At 35.7% G+C, this 20,021-nt stretch overlaps 2 protein-coding genes across 4 annotated transcripts; one reads left to right on the top strand and one right to left on the bottom strand.

The window, feature by feature from the left end:
* Window positions 1-925: 925 nt before the first annotated feature.
* On the top strand, window positions 926-13,508 carry LOC132604218 (ATP-dependent 6-phosphofructokinase 6-like). 3 transcript variants are annotated; one of them, XM_060317624.1, is made up of 14 exons: window positions 926-1,076; window positions 1,199-1,348; window positions 3,955-4,001; window positions 4,113-4,152; window positions 6,430-6,492; window positions 6,603-6,740; window positions 7,596-7,754; window positions 8,189-8,242; window positions 8,815-8,883; window positions 9,133-9,262; window positions 9,622-9,890; window positions 11,194-11,242; window positions 11,317-11,471; window positions 13,118-13,508. In XM_060317624.1, exons 2-14 carry the CDS (start codon window positions 1,247-1,249, stop codon window positions 13,322-13,324), a joined length of 1,482 nt encoding a protein of 493 aa, XP_060173607.1. In that variant the 5' UTR covers window positions 926-1,076; window positions 1,199-1,246; the 3' UTR covers window positions 13,325-13,508. The 3 variants fall into 3 exon arrangements, with proteins under 3 accessions (XP_060173607.1, XP_060173605.1, XP_060173608.1); XM_060317622.1 differs by lacking the exon at window positions 926-1,076 and having other exon boundaries at window positions 1,083-1,348; XM_060317625.1 differs by lacking the exons at window positions 926-1,076; window positions 7,596-7,754 and having other exon boundaries at window positions 1,083-1,348.
* A 689-nt stretch (window positions 13,509-14,197) lies between these two features.
* On the bottom strand, window positions 14,198-18,568 carry LOC132604217 (serine/threonine-protein kinase Aurora-2-like). The gene is made up of 9 exons (XM_060317621.1): window positions 18,411-18,568; window positions 16,874-16,990; window positions 16,050-16,196; window positions 15,866-15,961; window positions 15,496-15,591; window positions 15,300-15,396; window positions 15,021-15,138; window positions 14,568-14,640; window positions 14,198-14,482 (listed from the first exon to the last, which is right to left on the bottom strand). Exons 1-9 carry the CDS (start codon window positions 18,453-18,455, stop codon window positions 14,381-14,383), a joined length of 891 nt encoding a protein of 296 aa, XP_060173604.1. The 5' UTR covers window positions 18,456-18,568; the 3' UTR covers window positions 14,198-14,380.
* Window positions 18,569-20,021: the final 1,453 nt, after the last annotated feature.

Below are 20,021 nucleotides of genomic sequence, written 5' to 3'. Positions count from 1 at the left end.
GTGAGAATGTTGTCTCACACAAAAGATGGTATAAAAATAACCAAAATTAAGGGCCAATTGTTTTTAGGGGCCAATTGTTTTTAGGGATTGAGCCTGTTAACCCCGTATAAAATATTTTATGTTTGATTGGAGATATTATATTTTTAATCAGAATTATAACATGCACTCAATTGCACCTTTTATATTGGACAAGTTATATCAAATTTTTTGTTTTAGCTAATATCTCTAATCAGATACAAAATAAATTTAATCTCAAAATTAATACGAGGATAATACACCTAATCCCTTGAAGAAATTATTATATTGCAATCCATGCATTATTAATTCTCATATAATAATTCTTGCATAACTAGTTCATAAGTAATTTCTCCATTTCAATTTGTTTATTTTTACTTTTTTTTTTCTAATCCGTTACAATTCTTTTATTTCATCTTTCTACCTGATATGTTTAAGATTATAAAAATAAAAGATATTTTGGTACATTCTACATATCTTTAGTTTAAAACCACAAATTTCAAAAATATTTTTATTTTTTTAAAACTCCATCTCAATTCAAAATCAGATAAATAAATAGAAATTGAGGGGATATGTATTACAGTAATTTTTGCATTGTCTCCAAACCAAACCACCCCCTAAATATATTTGGAGGACCAAGTTCACAAGAGAAAGAAAATATAATCAAAGAACATGGTGTAGCGGATGAAGCTGCTTTTTCCTTAACTAGAGATTTCGAGTTCAAACTCAGAATATGAAAAAATTCTTCACAAAGAGCGATTTTCACGAATGGAACCCTATGTAGTTCAAATCTGAATATAGTCGGGCTCCATTATCGTACCAACACTGGTGAGAAAAAAATAATATAGAGAGTGATATGATAAATGCCACCAGCCGACCACTTCCTAAGCCGTTTGTTTTCATGCTTTCTTAAATAAAACAAAAAACAAACAAAGTGGACTCTCCTCCTATTTTTTTCACTTACTTTTTTGAAAAATTAGGATTCTCTTTTTATTCCTTTGATTTTATTAAAGAGTGATAAAGGAATCCAAGATTAGCTTTCTTTATTACTATTTTAGAGTGTAAGTGTATTCCAGCTTCTTCTTACACACGAACCAAAAAACCAATTTTCCTTTTCTTGGGTTGACTCAAATCTAACATATAACATATATACACACTTTATTGTTTTTTTTTTCTTTTTCAGAAACACTTTGAATCTTCATTGAAAGAGAGGGATTCTATAATTAGAAAGATGGGTACTGAGAGTAATTATCAGATGAAGGTGGTGAAAGGGGATTATGGCTATGTTCTTGAAGATGTTCCTCACTTGACTGATTACATCCCTGATCTTCCTGTATTGTTCTCATACTCTTGTTTTTTTTTTTTTTTCATTTTTAGTTTTTTATGTTTGAATGATTTTGATTATGCATGTATATGGATGTTGTTATTTGAATCTCTAATTGTTTGATTTTATCATTTCATAATGTTAATTGATTTGCTTTGCTTTGTGTTTTTTTTTTCGTCTCTTGGTGACTCGAACCCACAACCTTCGTGTTGGAGTGTTGGAGGTGGAGGGTGCGGACCATCTGAGCAACCCCTTCTTGTCAATTGATTTGTTTTGTTAGTTATTGCATCATGTGCCGTTTCTCCTTCACTTGATCCATAAAAATCTCAAAAGAAAAGTAGAAGAAGCTCATTGGGATTTGGGGCTATGTATAAGTATAGGCATGTGTGTTAAGTGTGCGTCACGCGTTAGTTGTTGAACCTAGTATTTAAGTGGAGAAGGGTAGAGTGAGGGGCCGTTAAGCTGGAATAATAGATCTGTGGTTATTGGAAATGTTGGGGAAGGTTAAGGCTAACTAGCTTGATCCGTTCACCCTCCCATTTCGCCAAGCCGTGATGGACAGAGTTGCTGGTATATGTACTGGTGGGAGGTAGCAAGTACCTAGTGGAATTAATCGAGATGCATGCAAGCTGGCGTGGGTAGCACGGGTATCAAATATTGTGAAATCCACCCTTGTCTCAATTTTTTCATCTAAATTTTGATTATTCGATCTTTTTTCTTCTTTTGTAATTTGTATCATGATTCAATCAGAATTTCTCGAGCTCTTCTAATTTGTAACTTCACCGAAATCAAAATAGTTCCTATACTACTACGTTAGTATGTTATACTCTATCATTTTCTTTCCCTTTTGAATAACAGTTAAGGATATGTTCTATGTTGTGGTGGACTGAATGCGAGCTAATACTGAGAATTAATTTTTGAAATTTATTGTTAACTTTAAATGTCATGTACTTGTATACTTGGAAATCTGGTTAAAGAAGTATGTTTCCCATAAAGTAAACGTGTTCTCTCAAGAGTTATGCTTAGTTTCTACTAGATTTTACTATTTAAAGTTCTTGGTGGAAAAAATGATAAATTTGGCTTCTGATGAAGTATTGGGCATGAACACAGCGTCCAAAGAAAACGGACGTCAGTACGAACATTGTACTGAGTATGAGAGGCATAAGTAATAATAATACGTCAATGAGATAAAGGAAGCATCAAATGAGGAGCAACTGTATCTGACTGTCAATTATAAAAGAAATAATGCATGCTGGCTTACTTCATAATCATCATCATATCATGTATGCATAAATGTATAAGCTGCCCGTCCATATAGGTACGGTGTGATAATCATTAGCCCGCGTCCAGGGTACCATCTCATGCCGCCCACTAGTGGTGTTGCCCGTGCCATATAGACACAGTGTAATCATCTATAAGCCGCCCGCCTTAGCGGTGCTGCCCGTGCCATATAGACACGGTGTAATCATCTATAAGCCGCCCGCCTTAGCGGTGCTGCCCGTGCCATATGTCTAGTACTCTAGTAGAGGCTCGTAGATACGTATGTGTGGGTAGAATGGTCTCACGATGTCCTTATTGTGTGTATATATATATATATATATATTATTTTGATAGCCGAAGGGCTTATGTATATAAAAGTGATTATGTTTCCAGATGGAAAAATGATTTTCTGTGATTTGAGTATGAATTTGATAAAAGAACGCTTAATGAGTATGATGAGCAGTAGAATGAGTGGTGCTCGGTGGTCAGCCCTGGTACCCGTCATGGCCCCTAGTCGGGTCGTGACAGAGTGGTATCAGGGGGGACAATAAGGGCAAAACAGGTTTAGGAAACTTAAGATATTAGTTTTGTGCTTTGAGGTTTTAAGTAATCTGCAAATGGAAGGTGTTCATAGCTCTCTCCACGAGGGGACATGTTGACTTGTTGGAGGATGATTAGTTGTCTGAACTGGCATTCATGTAAAAGATGTTTTTTGGTTTTCAGAAGAGCTGCTAGATGCTATCTAAATCTTTCATTTTGTGTCAGTAAACAAGAGGCATCAAGTGAATATGCATTAGCTTTTGTTGTATTGTAATACGTTGATGATGGAGAACCATTAGATGTGTGAACTTTCATTCATTTACAAAATGTTTTCGCGATGTCTGCAATTTGGTTTTGAAGACAAGTGCTAAGATCAGGTTTTGTTGGACTGAAGAGTATCTGGTGGAGAAGTTATTCTGATACACTCCCAAAGAAATTATCTTTCATTCTGTTTGTACTTCCTTCTATCCATAAACTAATCCTAAGACAAAAACCATATCCTTGCCATCAGTCTCGTTTATTTTCTTTCCTATTCTCAGTTCAACGACATGGTTGGAGAAGCTCTGTATTTTGTTTTTGGAAAGGAACCATTTTGTCGTCACTTTAAATGTCTTGGATGCTGGCATATAACCTTTGTAACATACTATTCCTAGTTCCCCTTGTTCTACCAGTTTTTTCTTAAGTGTTTCACATAAATGGTTCAATTTTGGCTCTTATAAGTATTACCTATTTCATCTGCCAACCTTTCTGTCTGGTGTGCTGGATGCTGATATTTACTAATTGAACTTCTTTTGCATCTTGTTTCTTTATGGCAGACTTATGACAATCCATTGCGGTCAAATCCTGCATATTCAGTTGTGAAGTGAGTCAATCACCAAATTTCTTGTGTTACACTTCAAGCTGACGTGGAAGTTACTTTATAGTTCCTTATTTGTGTATTTTAACAAGTTATGAACTTTCATTGTGGTTTCAGGCAGTACTTCGTTGACATGGATGATACTGTTCCCCAAAAGGTGAGTCCTGTTTCTTAACTTGTTCCATGAGTCTAAAATTCTGTGCAACAACAACAACATACCCAGTTGAATCCCACAATGTGGGGTCTGAGGAGGGTAAAGTGTACGCAGACCTTACCCCCACCTTGGAAGGTAGGGAGGCTGTTTCCGAAAGACCCTCGGCTCAAAAGAAAACAAGGCAAAAGAGTCTAAAATTCTGTGCAAAGAAAAAAAATTAGAAAAAAAATGTTATTCCCATCTTCTTCATTTCCATATTTAAATACTCAGACAAATTACATTTAGCTACATACAGTCTTTTTTTTTTTTTGATAAAGTAAGTAATTTCATTGCTGGCATCAAGTAGATGCATAGTAGTTACAGAAGTAGAGTAGCAAAAGGAACTTATCATCTCCAGTACATGTCTAGTTAAGAGCTAAGGAGTTGATAAAGTTCATAAAGGTAACAGGGGAATCTATTGGGGACAAGTAAACCCAACTATACAAAAACATAAGGCATTTAGCTTTTAAAGATTGGAATGAAGTTGATATTCCATCAAAGCATCTCCTATTCCTTTCATTCCAGATGCTCCAAAAAATAGCAGCAGGTATCATCTTCCAGATTCTCTTGATGGTGCTATCAACTTTCCAGTAACTCCAGCTTTCAAAGACATCCCTGATACTCTGTGGCATGATCCAATTGAGTCCAAAAATTGTAATAAACATATTCCATAACTCTGTTGCCACTGGACAATGTATGAAAAGGTGGTTGTGTGATTCTGCTACCTTCAAACACATATAGCACCTATTTGCCAGATTTTCATCTCCTTCTGGCTAGGTTATCTTGGGTCAAGCATGCTTCATGTAGTGCTGTCCAGCTGAAACAACTAATTTTAGGAGGTAATTTGACTTTCCAAATAAGCTTCCAAGGCCAATGAGCTGTGATTGCATTCTGAGGGCCAAGGAGTTTATATGCAACCTTAACTGAAAATTCCCCCTTCCTTCTATTCCCCCATTTTAGTTGGTCTGGCACCAGGTTGTTGATTGTGGCATTATGAAGTGCTGCTAAAAGGTTGATCAGTTCTTCCATCTCCCAGTCCTGAATGTTCCTTCTTAGGTTGAGGTTCCATGTGTTTCCATCTCTGTGTTGGTGAATTGTAGCATCTGGTTCATTGGCTATCTGAAAAATGTTGGGGTATGCAACCTTAAGAGGGGTGTTGCCCAACCACTTATCTCTCCAAAAACTGATGTGCTGGCCATTCCCTACTACCAGATGTTTGTGCTGAGAGAACAAATCCCATAGTTTGCTTATGCTCTTCCAGCAACCAACCCCATAAGGTTCATTTGAGACTTTTGAACACCAGTGGTTCAAGGCTCCATGTTTGGCAATAATGACATCCTTCCATAGGCACTGATCCTCTCGTGTGTATCTCCATAGCCACTTCATTAGTAAACATTTATTGTGTAGTGCAAGGTCTTGAGAAAGGTACAGTCTTGAGAAAGGTGGGCTTAGGATTCTCAATTTTACTACCTGAGTGCAGGTGATCCAAAGAATGTACTGATAGGAATAACTCAAAAAGCTAGAGTAGAGGACCATTACACTTTAATCTAGGTTTTGATAATTGAAGATCCCATATTTTGTTGAATTTGACATGTCTAGTGGTTATGCATGACATATGAACACTTTGTTATTCCACCCTTGCCACAAATTACATCTCAGGAAATAGAGTCTAAGCATTGAAATGGAATGCTTATAGGATAAACAAAATCAAAGTCTATGTCAAAATTTGAGAATTTACTCCATTATATAGCTGAAAGGTACAAAAAAGAACATGCTGATCTGATTAAGAATAGATGTCTATAAAATCTGTATTTTTTGTGTAAAAGGAGTATATGGAAAATATGGAGCAATACATGGAATTCTTACAAGAGTTAGGAGAATCTGTAGTTGCCATGTTAGTGATAGAGGCTGATCTTTTGTAATCTGTAGCATCTTGCTACCTTTATTAATTAAATCTTACCTTATCAATAAAAGAGCATGCTCTGACTCTTCAGTGTGCCTAAAGACGGTACTTTGCACTCCTTTTCATTGCTATAGTCTTTTCAGTAGTTTCCAAGATGATATAGCAGTGAAGAAAGCTTGAAAAGGTATTTCTTTATTATGTTTCTGTCATGGAATGAGCCCCTTCATAATCTTTATATTCCATTGCTAGCTCTCTTTCCATTTAGGTACCAGGGAAACTTGTATTAGAGAGTTCTTCTGACTCCTCTTCCTTGAAGTAATGTTTAAATCTCTTTCCAGGTTGTTACTCACAAGGACAGTCCCAGAGGGGTGCATTTCCGGCGTGCTGGTCCACGTCAGAAGGTATGTACTTTCCTCTGGAGGGGGCAGGAAATTCTCCTTTTCTTTCTTGAATCAGTAAAAGTACGAACGTAAAAGATTTTCACTGAGAAGCGTGCTTCTTTGTTGCTCAGGTGTATTTCAGTTCGGATGATGTTCGTGCTTGTATTGTAACTTGTGGTGGTTTGTGCCCAGGGCTAAACACAGTGATCAGAGAAATTGTACATAGCCTTGATTATATGTATGGGGTCAGCAAAGTCTATGGTATAGATGTAAGTTGTTTGAACTTCACTTTTATGCTTGTTTAGGCCTTCTGCCTCATATGGGAAGTGATTGATGCATGCACAGTTAGTTGCAAGGGGATCCAGTTGCTATTTATTCGTACTTGTTTCTTTATTGATGAGCATTGGATTCTGTATAGTCACATGCCTATGTTATTTCATAACTTATCGCAGTTGTTAAAAGCTGGCTGCTCAACATGTTTCTTTTTTTTTTCTGCAATTTTTTTTGGCATTAGATAAGTTAGTAACTTCAGCAGGTAAAGACTTCATAGGACTAGAAGAAATAGCACCACTTCTCTAACAATGAGCAAGAAAGCTCCTCTGTGATAAATGTACTCAACCAATAAGTCAATGGTCCCCTTTTCTGTTCTAGATCTTTTAAGAAACTTGTTAACTTTAAAACCAAGCATGCTCCCAGAGTAACAATTGATGGCTCTAGTTTATATTACTGCCATATAAACTTTTCTTCAATTCAGGCTGTAGGCCAACATATACAGATGATGTAAAACACAAAGGGCATAAGAGTCATGGCTTGAGATATTTTGAAGAAAGTGAGATTAAACGAGGCATTGTAAATTGAGGTGTTTCTGTTGGATTGTTTGTTATCATTTAATGTAGCATCTGGTACAAGCAATTTGCAACGTGTTTCAAGTTTAGATAGGAAATCAGATTCTTATTGCTGTTTTGTTTTTAGACCTTTTTTGGCTGTTAAATATAGACGTTTGACAATTGGAGATTGATGGCCTCGTGTGTGTTTGCTCTTTTATTCTGTTTTCTCATCCTCCTCTTAGCAAAGTTTTATACTGCACTTCATTGGCAGCTGACACTGTAATTCTTTTTCAAAAGGGAGGTTACAAGGGTTTCTATTCAAAGAATATCATCACTTTGACACCAAAGACAGTTAATGATATTCATAAACGCGGTGGTACAATTCTTGGATCATCACGAGGAGGCCATGATAAAACAAAGATTGTTGACTGCATAGAGGACCGTGGAATTAATCAGGTACCTCTAGTGCAAGATTGTCCTGGGATAAGTGTGTAATGGTAGAATACATTTTCTGTGTTCATCCCTCATCGTTCAAACTATGATTTTCCCGACCTTCTGCTAAAGGTGCTTATTTATTAATGAAGAAGGCACTGTACTGGTCATGAAAATCTTCTCTGGGGGCAAAAAATAATTGAGCTTCTGCGAGCATGCTTGTTGTATTCATGCAAAAGACTTTATGTGGAAAAGAAGCTAGAGGGAGAAAAGGGCTTTAGGAATAGAATTTCTGATTTGTGACAAACAATATGATCTTTAGGAATGAAATTGCTGTCTATCACCAGAAGTCAGTGTCCTCTGAGGCAAACCTTCTATCTCATTGCAAAATGTCTTGTGTGTGGTTTTGTCACTCAATAAATTTCCACTGGCTATAACTTGTGTTTTTACTGGTCCAGGTTTATATAATCGGGGGTGATGGAACTCAAAAAGGAGCAGCTGTAATATATGAGGTATGTTATTTCCTGGAAGTCCCAGCTACAAGATTTTAAAGATGCCAGCTCAAATATTTTCATTTAGAGGGCAACAAGGTGCTCATGGATTGAATTGTCTTTGCTGAGCTTTTTAGCACTCTGCTCAAAGTTTTGAATACCAATCTTTTATTAGGTTGTTGAGGTGATTTACTCACTTAACATCTCTTGAATGAAGTTATCTGTTACAGTCTGTATTACATGTTGAGATCATTTTGGTCCTCCTTTAGCATACATCAGTTAAGCTCGTGGATAGCGTGTGTGTATATATATACCAATATAATTCTATTAAGTTTGGCACTTACTTTGATGGCTTTTGCATATCGACCTATTAGCTTCCAGGAGTTTGTGATTCTCTTGAAATTTCATATGGTTTTTAGTATGATTTTCAAAAATCAGGTTGCAAGGTGCTTATTTATTCATTCTTTTCCCAATATAACGAAGCAGCCATTTTTATATGCTTTAACTCATGGTATGGTCCATGTTTTGGCTATTCTCAATACTTTGGTAGGTGAAAGATTACTTATCCTCTGTCAATTATTGCCATTGTGCAGGAAATTAGGCGGCGTGGTCTCAAAGTAATTGTTGCTGGGATCCCCAAGACAATTGATAATGATATTCCTGTAATTCTCTTCTCTTCAAATACCAATTGATTGTTTTTTTCATTTAATAAACAGTTTAATAATCTCAGGAAATACAGTTTGATGTTTCTTGCAAATGAGAAACATAAATGTAATCCGCAGCAAGTTACTCGATATGATGTCTTCAAAAACCTCATTTTGAGAGTACCATCTCCTATTTGATCAAGGCAAATTGATCTCTTCATACATGGCTGCTTTTCTGTAAAAATAAAACTTTTTTTCTGTTTTCAGGTTATCGACAAGTCATTTGGTTTTGATACTGCTGTAGAGGAGGCTCAACGTGCCATAAATGCAGCTCATGTTGAAGCTGAAAGTGCTGAGAATGGTATTGGGGTGGTGAAGCTAATGGGGCGCTATAGTGGTATTGTGCACCTTGAACTTGAAATCTTGTTACCCATATCCAATAGGCTAGTTATGACACGTTTTTCCATGTTTTCATGGAGAGCATTTGATGTCCATATCTGCTGCATAACATCTCTTGCACAGTGTCGGATGATCCTAAAAAATTATCGATTCTGAGTTAGTAGCTGCAAACTAGATAATGGTAAGAAATAATAAAGTGGGCTTATCTAAGCTCTAGGACAATCATTTTGACTTGGAGAATAGCTTATAATATTTGCAGTGATCTCAGTAACGATGCCCTGTAAAGTTATTTTTCCAAATGTTTATCTTTTTAAAATTTTCCAGGCTTAGTTCAATTTTCTGGCATATTTGTTGCAGGATTCATCACAATGTATGCCACTTTGGCGAGCAGAGATGTTGATCTCTGTTTAATTCCAGAGTCACCCTTTTATCTTGAAGGAGATGGTGGACTCTTTGAATACGTTGAAAAACGGCTCAAAGAAAGTGGGCACATGGTTATTGTCATAGCCGAAGGAGCAGGGCAAGAACTTCTTGCAGAAGAGAATGCGCATGCCAAAAAGGAACAAGATGCTTCAGGGAACAAGCTTCTCCAAGATGTTGGTTTGTGGATTTCCCAGAAAATCAGGGTAATGGTTGTAACTCATGGAATTCTTAAAAATCTTGTTAAACCCAGAAATATCTGTCTGTAAGTGTGTTTGTCTCCACTTCGGCATGCAGATTAGTGTCAAATGAAATCCAATTAATGAAGGAGTATGACATTCAACTTCTACCGTATTTATAGAAAGATGGGAAGTATTCACCTAAGAGGGATTTAAATAAGATGAAAGAACTTGTACCACATTTTTACTCCTACCAAATAATAACCAAAATATCATGAATATGCATAAGCATCTAATGAAGACATTATTATGGTAAGAAAATAGCTAACGCATTACAGTCCTATGTTTATATCTTTACTTTCTTATATATTTAAAACTTATTTGTTTATAGATATTTATTAAGGTATTGCTGTTATCTTTCTCAAAAAAAAAAAAAAATAGGTATTGCTGTTATCTACTTATCTATCAAAACCGAATTGTCTGTAGGTGTAAATGATGTGAAGTGGCTGTAACTACAAATATTTGTTGAACATTCTGCTTTATGGTATAACTAATTACAATGATGAAAATTTTCTAACTTCATGGTGCAAAGCACCCTGATGAGCAATCTGCAGAAGTCTTACATTTCCCAATGTCAGTTTTAAGATGTCTGGCCAAAACTGTCAAACATGGTGTGTAGTACTCCCTCCGTCCCAATTTAGGTGGCACCGTTTGACTAGGCACAAAGTTTAAGAAAGAAAGGAAGACTTATGAAATTTGTGGTCTAAAACAAACCTTAGACATTTGTATGGCTATAAATCTTTTCATTAAGAATTTCAAAAAAAAAAAAAAAATCTTTTCATTAAAGGTAAAAGGGGAACTTTAAAGTTAAGTTGTTTCTAATTATAGAGAGGTGACATTCTTTTTTTTGGTTGTTGTGGTTAACTGCCCCGTTTTTGTGGTTGTTACTGCTCTATCATGCTTTTTATAGTATGTTGCCATGGGTTATTCGTTTCCGTTGTTTCCTTTTTCGTACTTCTTTGAATTGCTTGTCCTTATGCCGAGGGTCTACCGGAAACAACCTCTCTAACTCCCAAGGTAGGGGTAAGGTCTGCGTACACTCTACCCTCCCTAGACCCCACTTTGTGGGATTTCACTGGGTATGTTGTTGTTGTTGTTGTTGCTGTTGCGACATTCTTTTTGGGATAGACTAAAAAAGGAAAGGGTGCATCATAAATTGGGACAGAGGGAGTATATGCTTAGAGTCCATGGAAAAACATGGTTGAGCTGAGTTAGAGAGGAACTATTTTATCTTGTATTCTGTTATGCTCACCACTTTGTTTTCTTGTAGGATCATTTCGCTAAAAAACCTAACATGCCCATTACTCTTAAATATATAGGTACGAAATTTCAACCATCTTAATTAGTGGATTTGTTGCGAAATATATCGAGCTAATTGATTTTTTTTTTCCAGATCCGACTTACATGATTCGTGCTATTCCAAGTAATGCCTCTGACAATGTGTATTGCACTCTTCTTGCTCAAAGTTGTGTTCATGGAGCAATGGCAGGGTACACAGGTTACACCTCAGGACTTGTCAATGGTCGCCAGACATATATTCCATTCAATGTAAGTTGTTCTGCATTGACTTATGTTCCATTCAATGTAAGTTGTTCTGCATTGACTTATGTTCCATTCAATGTAAGTTGTTCTGCATTGACTTATGTTCCATTCAATGTAAGTTGTTCTGCATAGACTTGTCTTTTTAATGGAAATGATCTCGACAATTTCCATACCTGTGCCTCTCAAACTCAATGTCCAACTTGGGGCCTGGCTGCTAGTGATAGTAATAATTACTTTGCCCAAACCCCCAGAACTTTTGAAGGGAATTTGTAAGGCGAGGTGAGAATGTCCAAGGGCGAATGGCATGCGGATCTCAATTATTAAAATTTGTCTTTTTTTTTTTTTTTTTTTTTTTTTGAGAATATTAAATTTTTTGTCATCTTTTGTTATTTAGTTAATAATGGAAAAACTACTGATAAAAGATACCCTAAACCACTTTCCCATAAAAGATTACCCAAAACCATGAAAATTTTAAAAATTAGGTTACTACAATAATGCTTTTTGGGGGGATGGGGGTTTGGGTTTTTTTTTTTTTTTTTTTTTGGGGGGGGGGGGGGGGGGGGGGTTGTTTAAACAACATGAAATTACCATGTTTCCTTTGCATGTGCACACGATATTGGTTACTGATAATTGGCAAAAGGCAAAATGTCACCGGTTTTTCATCTCATTTGACTGCCTCGAGACAATTATGCATCAGCTCTTCTCTAGGCACATCCGCACATGCAAAGGTACACCTCCTGAGTCATGAGTTACGAATGCCTGTGAGAATATTTTGCTGGCATTTTGTGCTCAGTCTCGTATCTTGTAGGTGATTTTCTTTATCAGCTTCTGTTTCAATGACGGAAATTCTCATTGTCAAGGGAGTAACTGTTTCTGAAATTCTTTCAATCTTCTGCTTTATGATCAGTTCTCTGCACCTGGAGTCATTGTTGTCTATTTTACTCAAGCTCTCCTCATTCCAGGAGAGACTGTTCCAGAGAGTTTCAACATGTTAACTCAATCACTGGATAATTTTGTTCTATTGTTGGTAAACGATGTCTTTCTATGATGTTAAATAAAGCATCTCCACATGTGTATAGGTGTCACTGAATTCCTAAGTCTCTACATGTTTGTAGTGGGAATAGGTGCATGTCCTTTTCTCAGAAGGTTAGTTAGCAGTTGCTGTACTCTTTTTTTAAGGTTAAGGAAAAAATGCATCTTGGATTTTAGCATAATCAATATAAATAGTCGCAGACAGTCATTGCAGGGGCTGAGCCACCGTGGGAGATTCGGGTTCAGCAGAACCCTGTAACTTTAGCACAAAGCTGTATTTGTATTAAAAAATTAATTTAACATGTATAAATAATCGATCCAATACCCAGTATGCAGAAAGAATTATAGTCTAGAATCCATAATCTAAAAATCCTGGCTCCGCCTCTTGAGTCTTTGCATTTGAAAGCAAAAGCGGCCATTGGCTATGGTGTATGAATACCTCTGTTACAATCCAAGCATATTCTATTTATTTGGTTCTTCAAATGGGGAACTTAAAGCAAGCTTTTTCAGGCTCCAAAAAGCGCATTTGATTTGCTATGAAGTTTTAAAGCCATTGAATTATTATCTCTGTGGATGCACAATTGTATATGTTGAAGTTTAACCGACATTTTTGTTTGCAGCGTATTACCGAGAAACAAAATAAGGTGGTTATAACAGACAGGATGTGGGCACGTCTTCTTTCTTCAACCAATCAGCCAAGCTTCTTGCGTGTGAAAGAAATTGAAGAGGTTAAAAATGAGGAGCAGCCGAAAACTCAATTGTTGGACGGGGATAACAATGTACATGAGAACTCAGGTCACTGTGACAGAAGTGTGTCGTCTGCCTGAGATGTTGGCAGTAACAGATGTATTGCAGTCTAATTCATCTGAAGTGAAATTAGACAAAAAGAATTAAAAAGTTTTGTAATAAATTTAAATAGTGAGAAAGTCGTAGCACATAAATGACAAACTGTATGCGACTGTGAGTCTGGATGTCTTTTGAGATATAAAATAGTCTGAGCTTTGGAAGAAATTCACCAGCTGTCCCTTTTTGGAATGATTGTTTAAATGACCTCTTTTTTTGCGACTTAATGGACTTTTTGCACTACGGCTTAAAGATTCATTAGGAGAATTGAAAAAATTATAAGAAAACGTTAATTTTATGTTGGTGCAATGTTTTGTTGCAAGATTGAGAAATAGATGGCGGACAAAGTTGCTTGGTTGCTGTGCTATAGATTGAGAATTAGTCGTAGTGTGCACAAGCTAATCCAAAATGTTCGGAAGGATAATTCTTTCAAGGTTGAATTTGCACAATTTTTTAAAATTAGGACAAGATTTAAATGAGGTCTAGTCCAGAAAGAGACATTCGTGTAAATCAGCCAAGTAGAGATGAGATGGGCATGCTCTCCAAGGATAAAGCTATGGCTAGTTACAGTGACATGATTATCCAAATGGACCGTGATGTATTTACGATATGCTAGATATTCTTTGATTGTCAGTAATTGATACTCATACAACAAACAACAGCATACTCAGTGTATTCCCACAAGAGGGTGTTGGGGAGAATAGAGCGTACGCAGACCTCACCCCTACCTCGGAGATAGAGAGGTTGTTCCCGAAAGACCATGGGCTCAAGTAACACACGACAAGGTAATTCGAAAAAGAAAATACAGGATACACAGACATTTAGAAAAGAAAGCAAAAAATAACTTATTGGCTATATAACAGTTCGAAAGGTAGTTCTTCTCATTTTCATTTCAAACAAAGAGATTAGATGACAAACATTTTACATTACAGATCGTAAAGTAACTCCTCTCATTTTACATGATGTTTTATCCTATTCTGATCAAAGGCTTCTTGAAGAATAAAAAAATCGTAATATATTCGAAAATGTGAGATGTATATTCAACCCCTATAAACACCAGAAGGTTCTGCATTCTGCACAATCCAAGGATGCTCAAGTAACTTCTTCAGGGGCAAACGTTGCGACGAATCCTTGACTAGCATCTGCTATTCCACATGATATTAGTCTAGCTGAAACATAAGTATAGGAGCATATATATCTGAAAAGTAGCTGAAATTTGAAAATAACCTGAGTAATAAGATCCTTTGCAGCTGATGAGACTACCGGTCTGGATGGAAATTTTAGATCCACTTGCACAATCCTGTGTACGTCATCGCAAATGAGGATATTTAGTAGGCGTAGAGTAGAAGTTTTCTGAGTAAGAACTTGAAAAACTCCTTAAACCTGTTTTTTCAAACTTCAAATCCTATATTTCAAGTTTAAAGTCGAAATAATGGCCCAATTTGATAAACGATATTCCAAATCTTATTCATGGCCAAACGGCTGCTCACCGCTCTTTTGTTGTTTTTCTTTTGGTACTGCTTGTTTTGCTAGCCAAATCCAAAAACCAATGTGCAATTTCTCTCTTTTGCTTTTCAGTTTTATATTCCTCATAAAAAGCATGTAAATAGTTTCCACTTGCTGAGAAAGTTTACCTTCTATATGTGCATGTAAAAGTTTCCACTTGCTGAGAAAGTTTACCTTCTATATGTGTCTGAGTGTTCCTTTGCTTCAAATGGAGGCACCCCATATAGAAATTCATAGCAGAGGATACCAAGGCTCCAAATGTCCACATTTGCATCATGCTCCACACTTTCCACTGCAATAATTAGCAACCAACCATCACTAATGTAATTCAGTTAGGCTTGCTTTAGTTTGATCAAGCAGGCAATGTGAAGGTTAGCATAGAGGAACTTCGTGAAATGATTACTTGCGCTGGGCCAAGAGAACACAAAGTTACATCAGGTATAGTGTGCTTACCCATCTCAGGTGGTAAATAGTCTAGAGTGCCACACATAGTGCGTCTGCGATTGAAGGTGTGTACCGACCAACCAAAGTCTGCAATTTTAAGTTCACCCTAATAGTAGAAAACCATGAAAAGTACAGTTAACAAAAAACTCTGGCCTATTTTAGCACAGCAAAGCATAAAATCCAATATGCAATGCTAAATAAGTACCTGTGCACCAACCAAAAGGTTCTCTGGTTTAATATCTCTATGTATTACATGCTTCCCGTGACAGTATATGAGGGCTCGTGCCAGTGATGCAACGTACTGTTCCATGCCCGTGACAAAACAAATCAAAATTTTAGATCAACTTAATGATGGTAGGTAAATTAGAGAGCATGTTAAAATGATATAGTGTTAAAGATCCATATAATTCTAGTTACTCGGACTAGAGGAAAATGGGACCATAAATAAAGGAAAAGAACTCCCAACTGACACGAATTCTCTTCATCCCCTAATTGAAAAAGGAAAAGAATAACAGGGAATCCAAAGGTTCCACAGTAATGTTAAGGCAGAGTCTAACAGTGCGATAAGAACTCACAGTTGCAGCACGCCTTTCACTAAAATATTTGCATTTCTGGAGCTCCTTATAGAGTTCACCTTTGGCAGCATATTCCAGAATCAAATAAACCCGTTTCTGCAATAATAATGCGATAATCAGTCTCTAATTAATTCTTCTAGGCCACAAATTGAACAAGCAAAAGCATTAGATTGTAGAATTCTACCTGATCATAAAAGTAACCATAAAGTCTCAGGATATTTGGATGCCGGAGGTGGCTTTGTATTTCAACCTCACGACGAAGCTGATGCTCGACTTTTGACTGTTTCAGCTGGCTCTTGAAAAGCACTTTTAGTGCAACAATATGATTGCTCTGTTTACATGAAACAACTAAAATTACCTCATTTTCATTTGTAGCATGAATTGTATATTTAGATAGAGAAGAACAATAGAAGGGGGGTAAATGTGAGGATTAGGAAAGGATTTGATCAATGGGCTAAGAACATTCTAGAATCTGAATAGTTCTTCTGACAACATACACAGTGTAATCCCACAAGTGGGGGTCTGGGGAGGGTAGGATGTATGTAGACCTTACCTCTACCTTTATGGGGTAGAGAGGCTGTTTCCAATACAACAACACAATTTAAGCTAACATCCAAATAAATACTATACAGTTTTTTCCCCCTTTATAATGCATAAACCTTTTTGTTCCCTGAGGACTGAAAGATGAGGATCAAGTTAGGGGTTCGGCAGAACCCAATACCTTTTGCTCAAATCATGTATTTGTGTTAAAAAATTCATTTAATATGTACATTAACTCTATTCAGAACCCAGTAAGAAAAATGAATTATGATTCAGAACTCATAAACTAAAAATACTGGCTCCTCCTATGAATTGCTCAACAATTTCTGGTTAAACAATGCTACATAAGATTAATAATATGTCGAATTACCAAACCAGTGAAGCACAATCAGTTGAGTAACTAAAACTAATAATTCTCCAGTAATCTATAGAACATAGAAACTGGAAGTAGTCTTCTTTTGCACTAACCCTTTTCTCCCTAGCTAAATATACATGACCAAATTTTCCTCTTCCAAGAGGCTTTCCAATGTCAAAATCATTGAGAGTCCATCTCTTTTGATCCACCGTCACACCCTCCGATGAACCCTGAAAAAATTGGAATCTTAATCAACCCATTTTACAAAAGGGAAAAAAAAAAAAAAAAAGCAAAAAAAACAACATATATTTCTGTTGATAAACTTAAAGTATAAAAATCTTAGAATCTCATAACTGTGGTGCTTAACAAAGACAACAAGTTCATTTTGTTCTACAACTTGTCAAAACATTTCCATGAGAAATTCCTAGTCCATGGCCCTAAATCCTTTTATAGCCCTCAGTTAACTGAAGATTCACCTCAAAATTTCCCAAATGTATACTGAATTCTATCTTGAATACCAATCATTTAAGATCACACCCAAAGAAAAAAAAAAGTACTACTTGTTTAAACACGACACGGAAATGAAAAGAAAAAAAAAACTTATTACCCCAAATGGGATTTCACAAAATCATCAAATTCAACTGAATAAACATAAAGCATGAAAATACTTACAAATTCTTAAAATGAATAACAGACCTTAACAAAGTCAACCAACCAATTTTGTTACAATTTGTCAAAAATATTCCTAGTCAAAGGCCCTAAATCCTTTTTAGTGCTCAATTAACTAAAGATTCACCCCAAAATTACCCAATGTACGCTAAATATTCTATCTTAAATACCAATCATCTAAATCGAAATAGAAAAAAAAAAAAAAAAAAAGAGAATTGTTTAACCCAAAGCAGAAATTGAAAAAAAAAATTATTACCCCAAATAAGATTCCACAAAATCATCAAATTCAAGCTCATTGCAAACATTTAAATTGAAACAAAAAAGAAAATACTTAGGGGTCGTTTGGTTTAAGGACTCATTAGTCCCGCGTTTATAATCCCGGGACTAATTTATTCCATCTATTGAGATTATTTTATACCATCTCTCAGTATAAGTGGGTTAAGAAGGTATAAGCCGGGTTATCCCAACACTAATTTTTTATACCATGTTTGGTACAAAGTATAAATTTATCCCAGCACTAATTTATACCTTATACCAAACATGATATAAAAATTAGTGCTGGAATAACCAACTTATAACTTAAACCAAACGACCCCTTATAACTAAATATTCACCCCAAAATTACCCAATGTATACTAAATTCTATCTTAAATACCAATAATCTAAAAAAAAAAAAAAAAAGTAAGTACCTTTTTTAAACCCAAAATGGAAATGAAAAAGAAAAAAAAAATTATTACCCCAAATGATATTCCACAAAATCGTTAAATTCAAGATCATTGCAATATTTAAATCGAAAAAAAAGCTTATAAAGTCAATAAGTTAACATACCTAAAAAAAGCCCTAAGCTTTAAAAAGAATGAGCCTAACAACCCCATTGTTAATTTCTTATTTTACTGTGTTCAAATTCTATGTATTCCCTTAGATGCAAAAAAATTGGCATTTATGTTTTATTCTTGTAAAATTGGTTAAGAAAATTGTTACCTTATGTTGTTGTTGTTGTGGCTGATTTTCTGTTGCAATAGCCATGTCCCTCTTGCCTGTATTATGTCCCAATGAGAGAGAGATTTTGAGAGAGAGATGATTGAATTTTGGTTAAAGATGTAAAGTATTTGAATATATGGATATGTCTTGTCTCTTTTTTTGTGATTATTATTACTTTGCAACGGTCATATTTTGTGCAAACATGACATGTGGGCCACTTGAGACAATGACTTTTGTTTATTTAGATTTTTCACGAGGAGCGTATCTACACTATAGTAACCAATAGGAGCTTCTTTTTTTTAAAAACAAAAATGGTTATAGTAGAATAGATAAGATTTGTAGACCTTAAATTTGAGGTTTAGATGAGAATTGTTGCTAACAAAGAAGGGATAAGGCATTAGTACGCCTGAACTTTGGCTAAAATAGCTGTGACACACCTTACTTTTACTAGAGTATTATAACTCCCCAAACTTTTTTTCTGTATCATGACGTGGAGGAGGCGTGGGAACACCTCCTTCAATCGTGTGAAAACCTAAAAATTACAAAAAAAGGGCTCTAATCTATACGAAATGGCCACGTGTCAGTTTCAAAGCTGATTTTCATGAGTTTTTCATCCCTATTTTATCACCCATTTTCAAAAGCTCGAAAACTATTAGTTTCAAAATTCAACAAAAACTCAGCTCAATCCGCACCAATCAAACTCAAATTTCAACTACAACTTCACATCAACATCATCACCACACTCCAATAATCAATTTGGCCAACAACAAAGAATTTTAACAAACTCATTTTTTTGTTCTTCAAGCTTTTTCAAGGTTCAATAATGGTGGATTCGAAATTCTTTCTTCATCTTCGAATTTCATCAATAACTAAGGATCTAAAATGAGTTTAACACTTGAATCGCAACTTTAAAACTTCAACAACCTTCGAATATGCTCAAAACCTCTAATTCTTTTTCAAGTTCATACAAAAACAATAACTTTGTCCATTTCATTTTTCTAAATATAAAAATAATATTTCCATTACATTTCGGAATCAAAAAGAAAATAAAAAGGAAGAAAATGAAATAGATCTAAAAAAATTGCAAAATTACACGTGGCAGCGCGTGTATTTCACTGCCTGCTAAATATTTCAAGCCACAAACTAGAAGAAGCTTGTGGGGAAGCCAAAGCAGGAACTCGTTTTTTTGACGTTAAGAATTCTTCCAATAATTTTGAGCCCAATCTTTCGAACCATTAAAAATGAGAAATCTCTAATAAGATTTTTTTTTTCTTTATTTCATCTAGAAGGACTAAGGATATGTACAATGTGGGACTATCCGGCACGAATCCGGATTAGTCGGGCCTCAATGCGGATACCGAATACTGGATTGAAAGCCAAAAGAAGAGATAAGATAAAGTTTGTTAGTCGTGCTAATTTGTTTTTGATGGTTATACTAGTCAAGCTGGTTGAATTTAGTCGATAGATAGTAATGATTAATAAAGATAATGTTCTAGTTTTCTATAATTTCGCGCTGATCATAAGAGACTGATTTTATCAAAGAAAAATGATAAATTATATGTATCGCCCTTGAGGCAGGAGCTGCATTTCAGAAGAAATTGATTTTTGGCC

Source organism: Lycium barbarum, chromosome 7, assembly GCF_019175385.1.
Source record: "Lycium barbarum isolate Lr01 chromosome 7, ASM1917538v2, whole genome shotgun sequence".
Lineage (NCBI taxonomy): Eukaryota > Viridiplantae > Streptophyta > Magnoliopsida > Solanales > Solanaceae > Lycium > Lycium barbarum.
The sequence above is the reverse complement of the archived record's forward strand: the minus strand, read 5'-3'. Positions and strand labels throughout refer to the sequence as shown.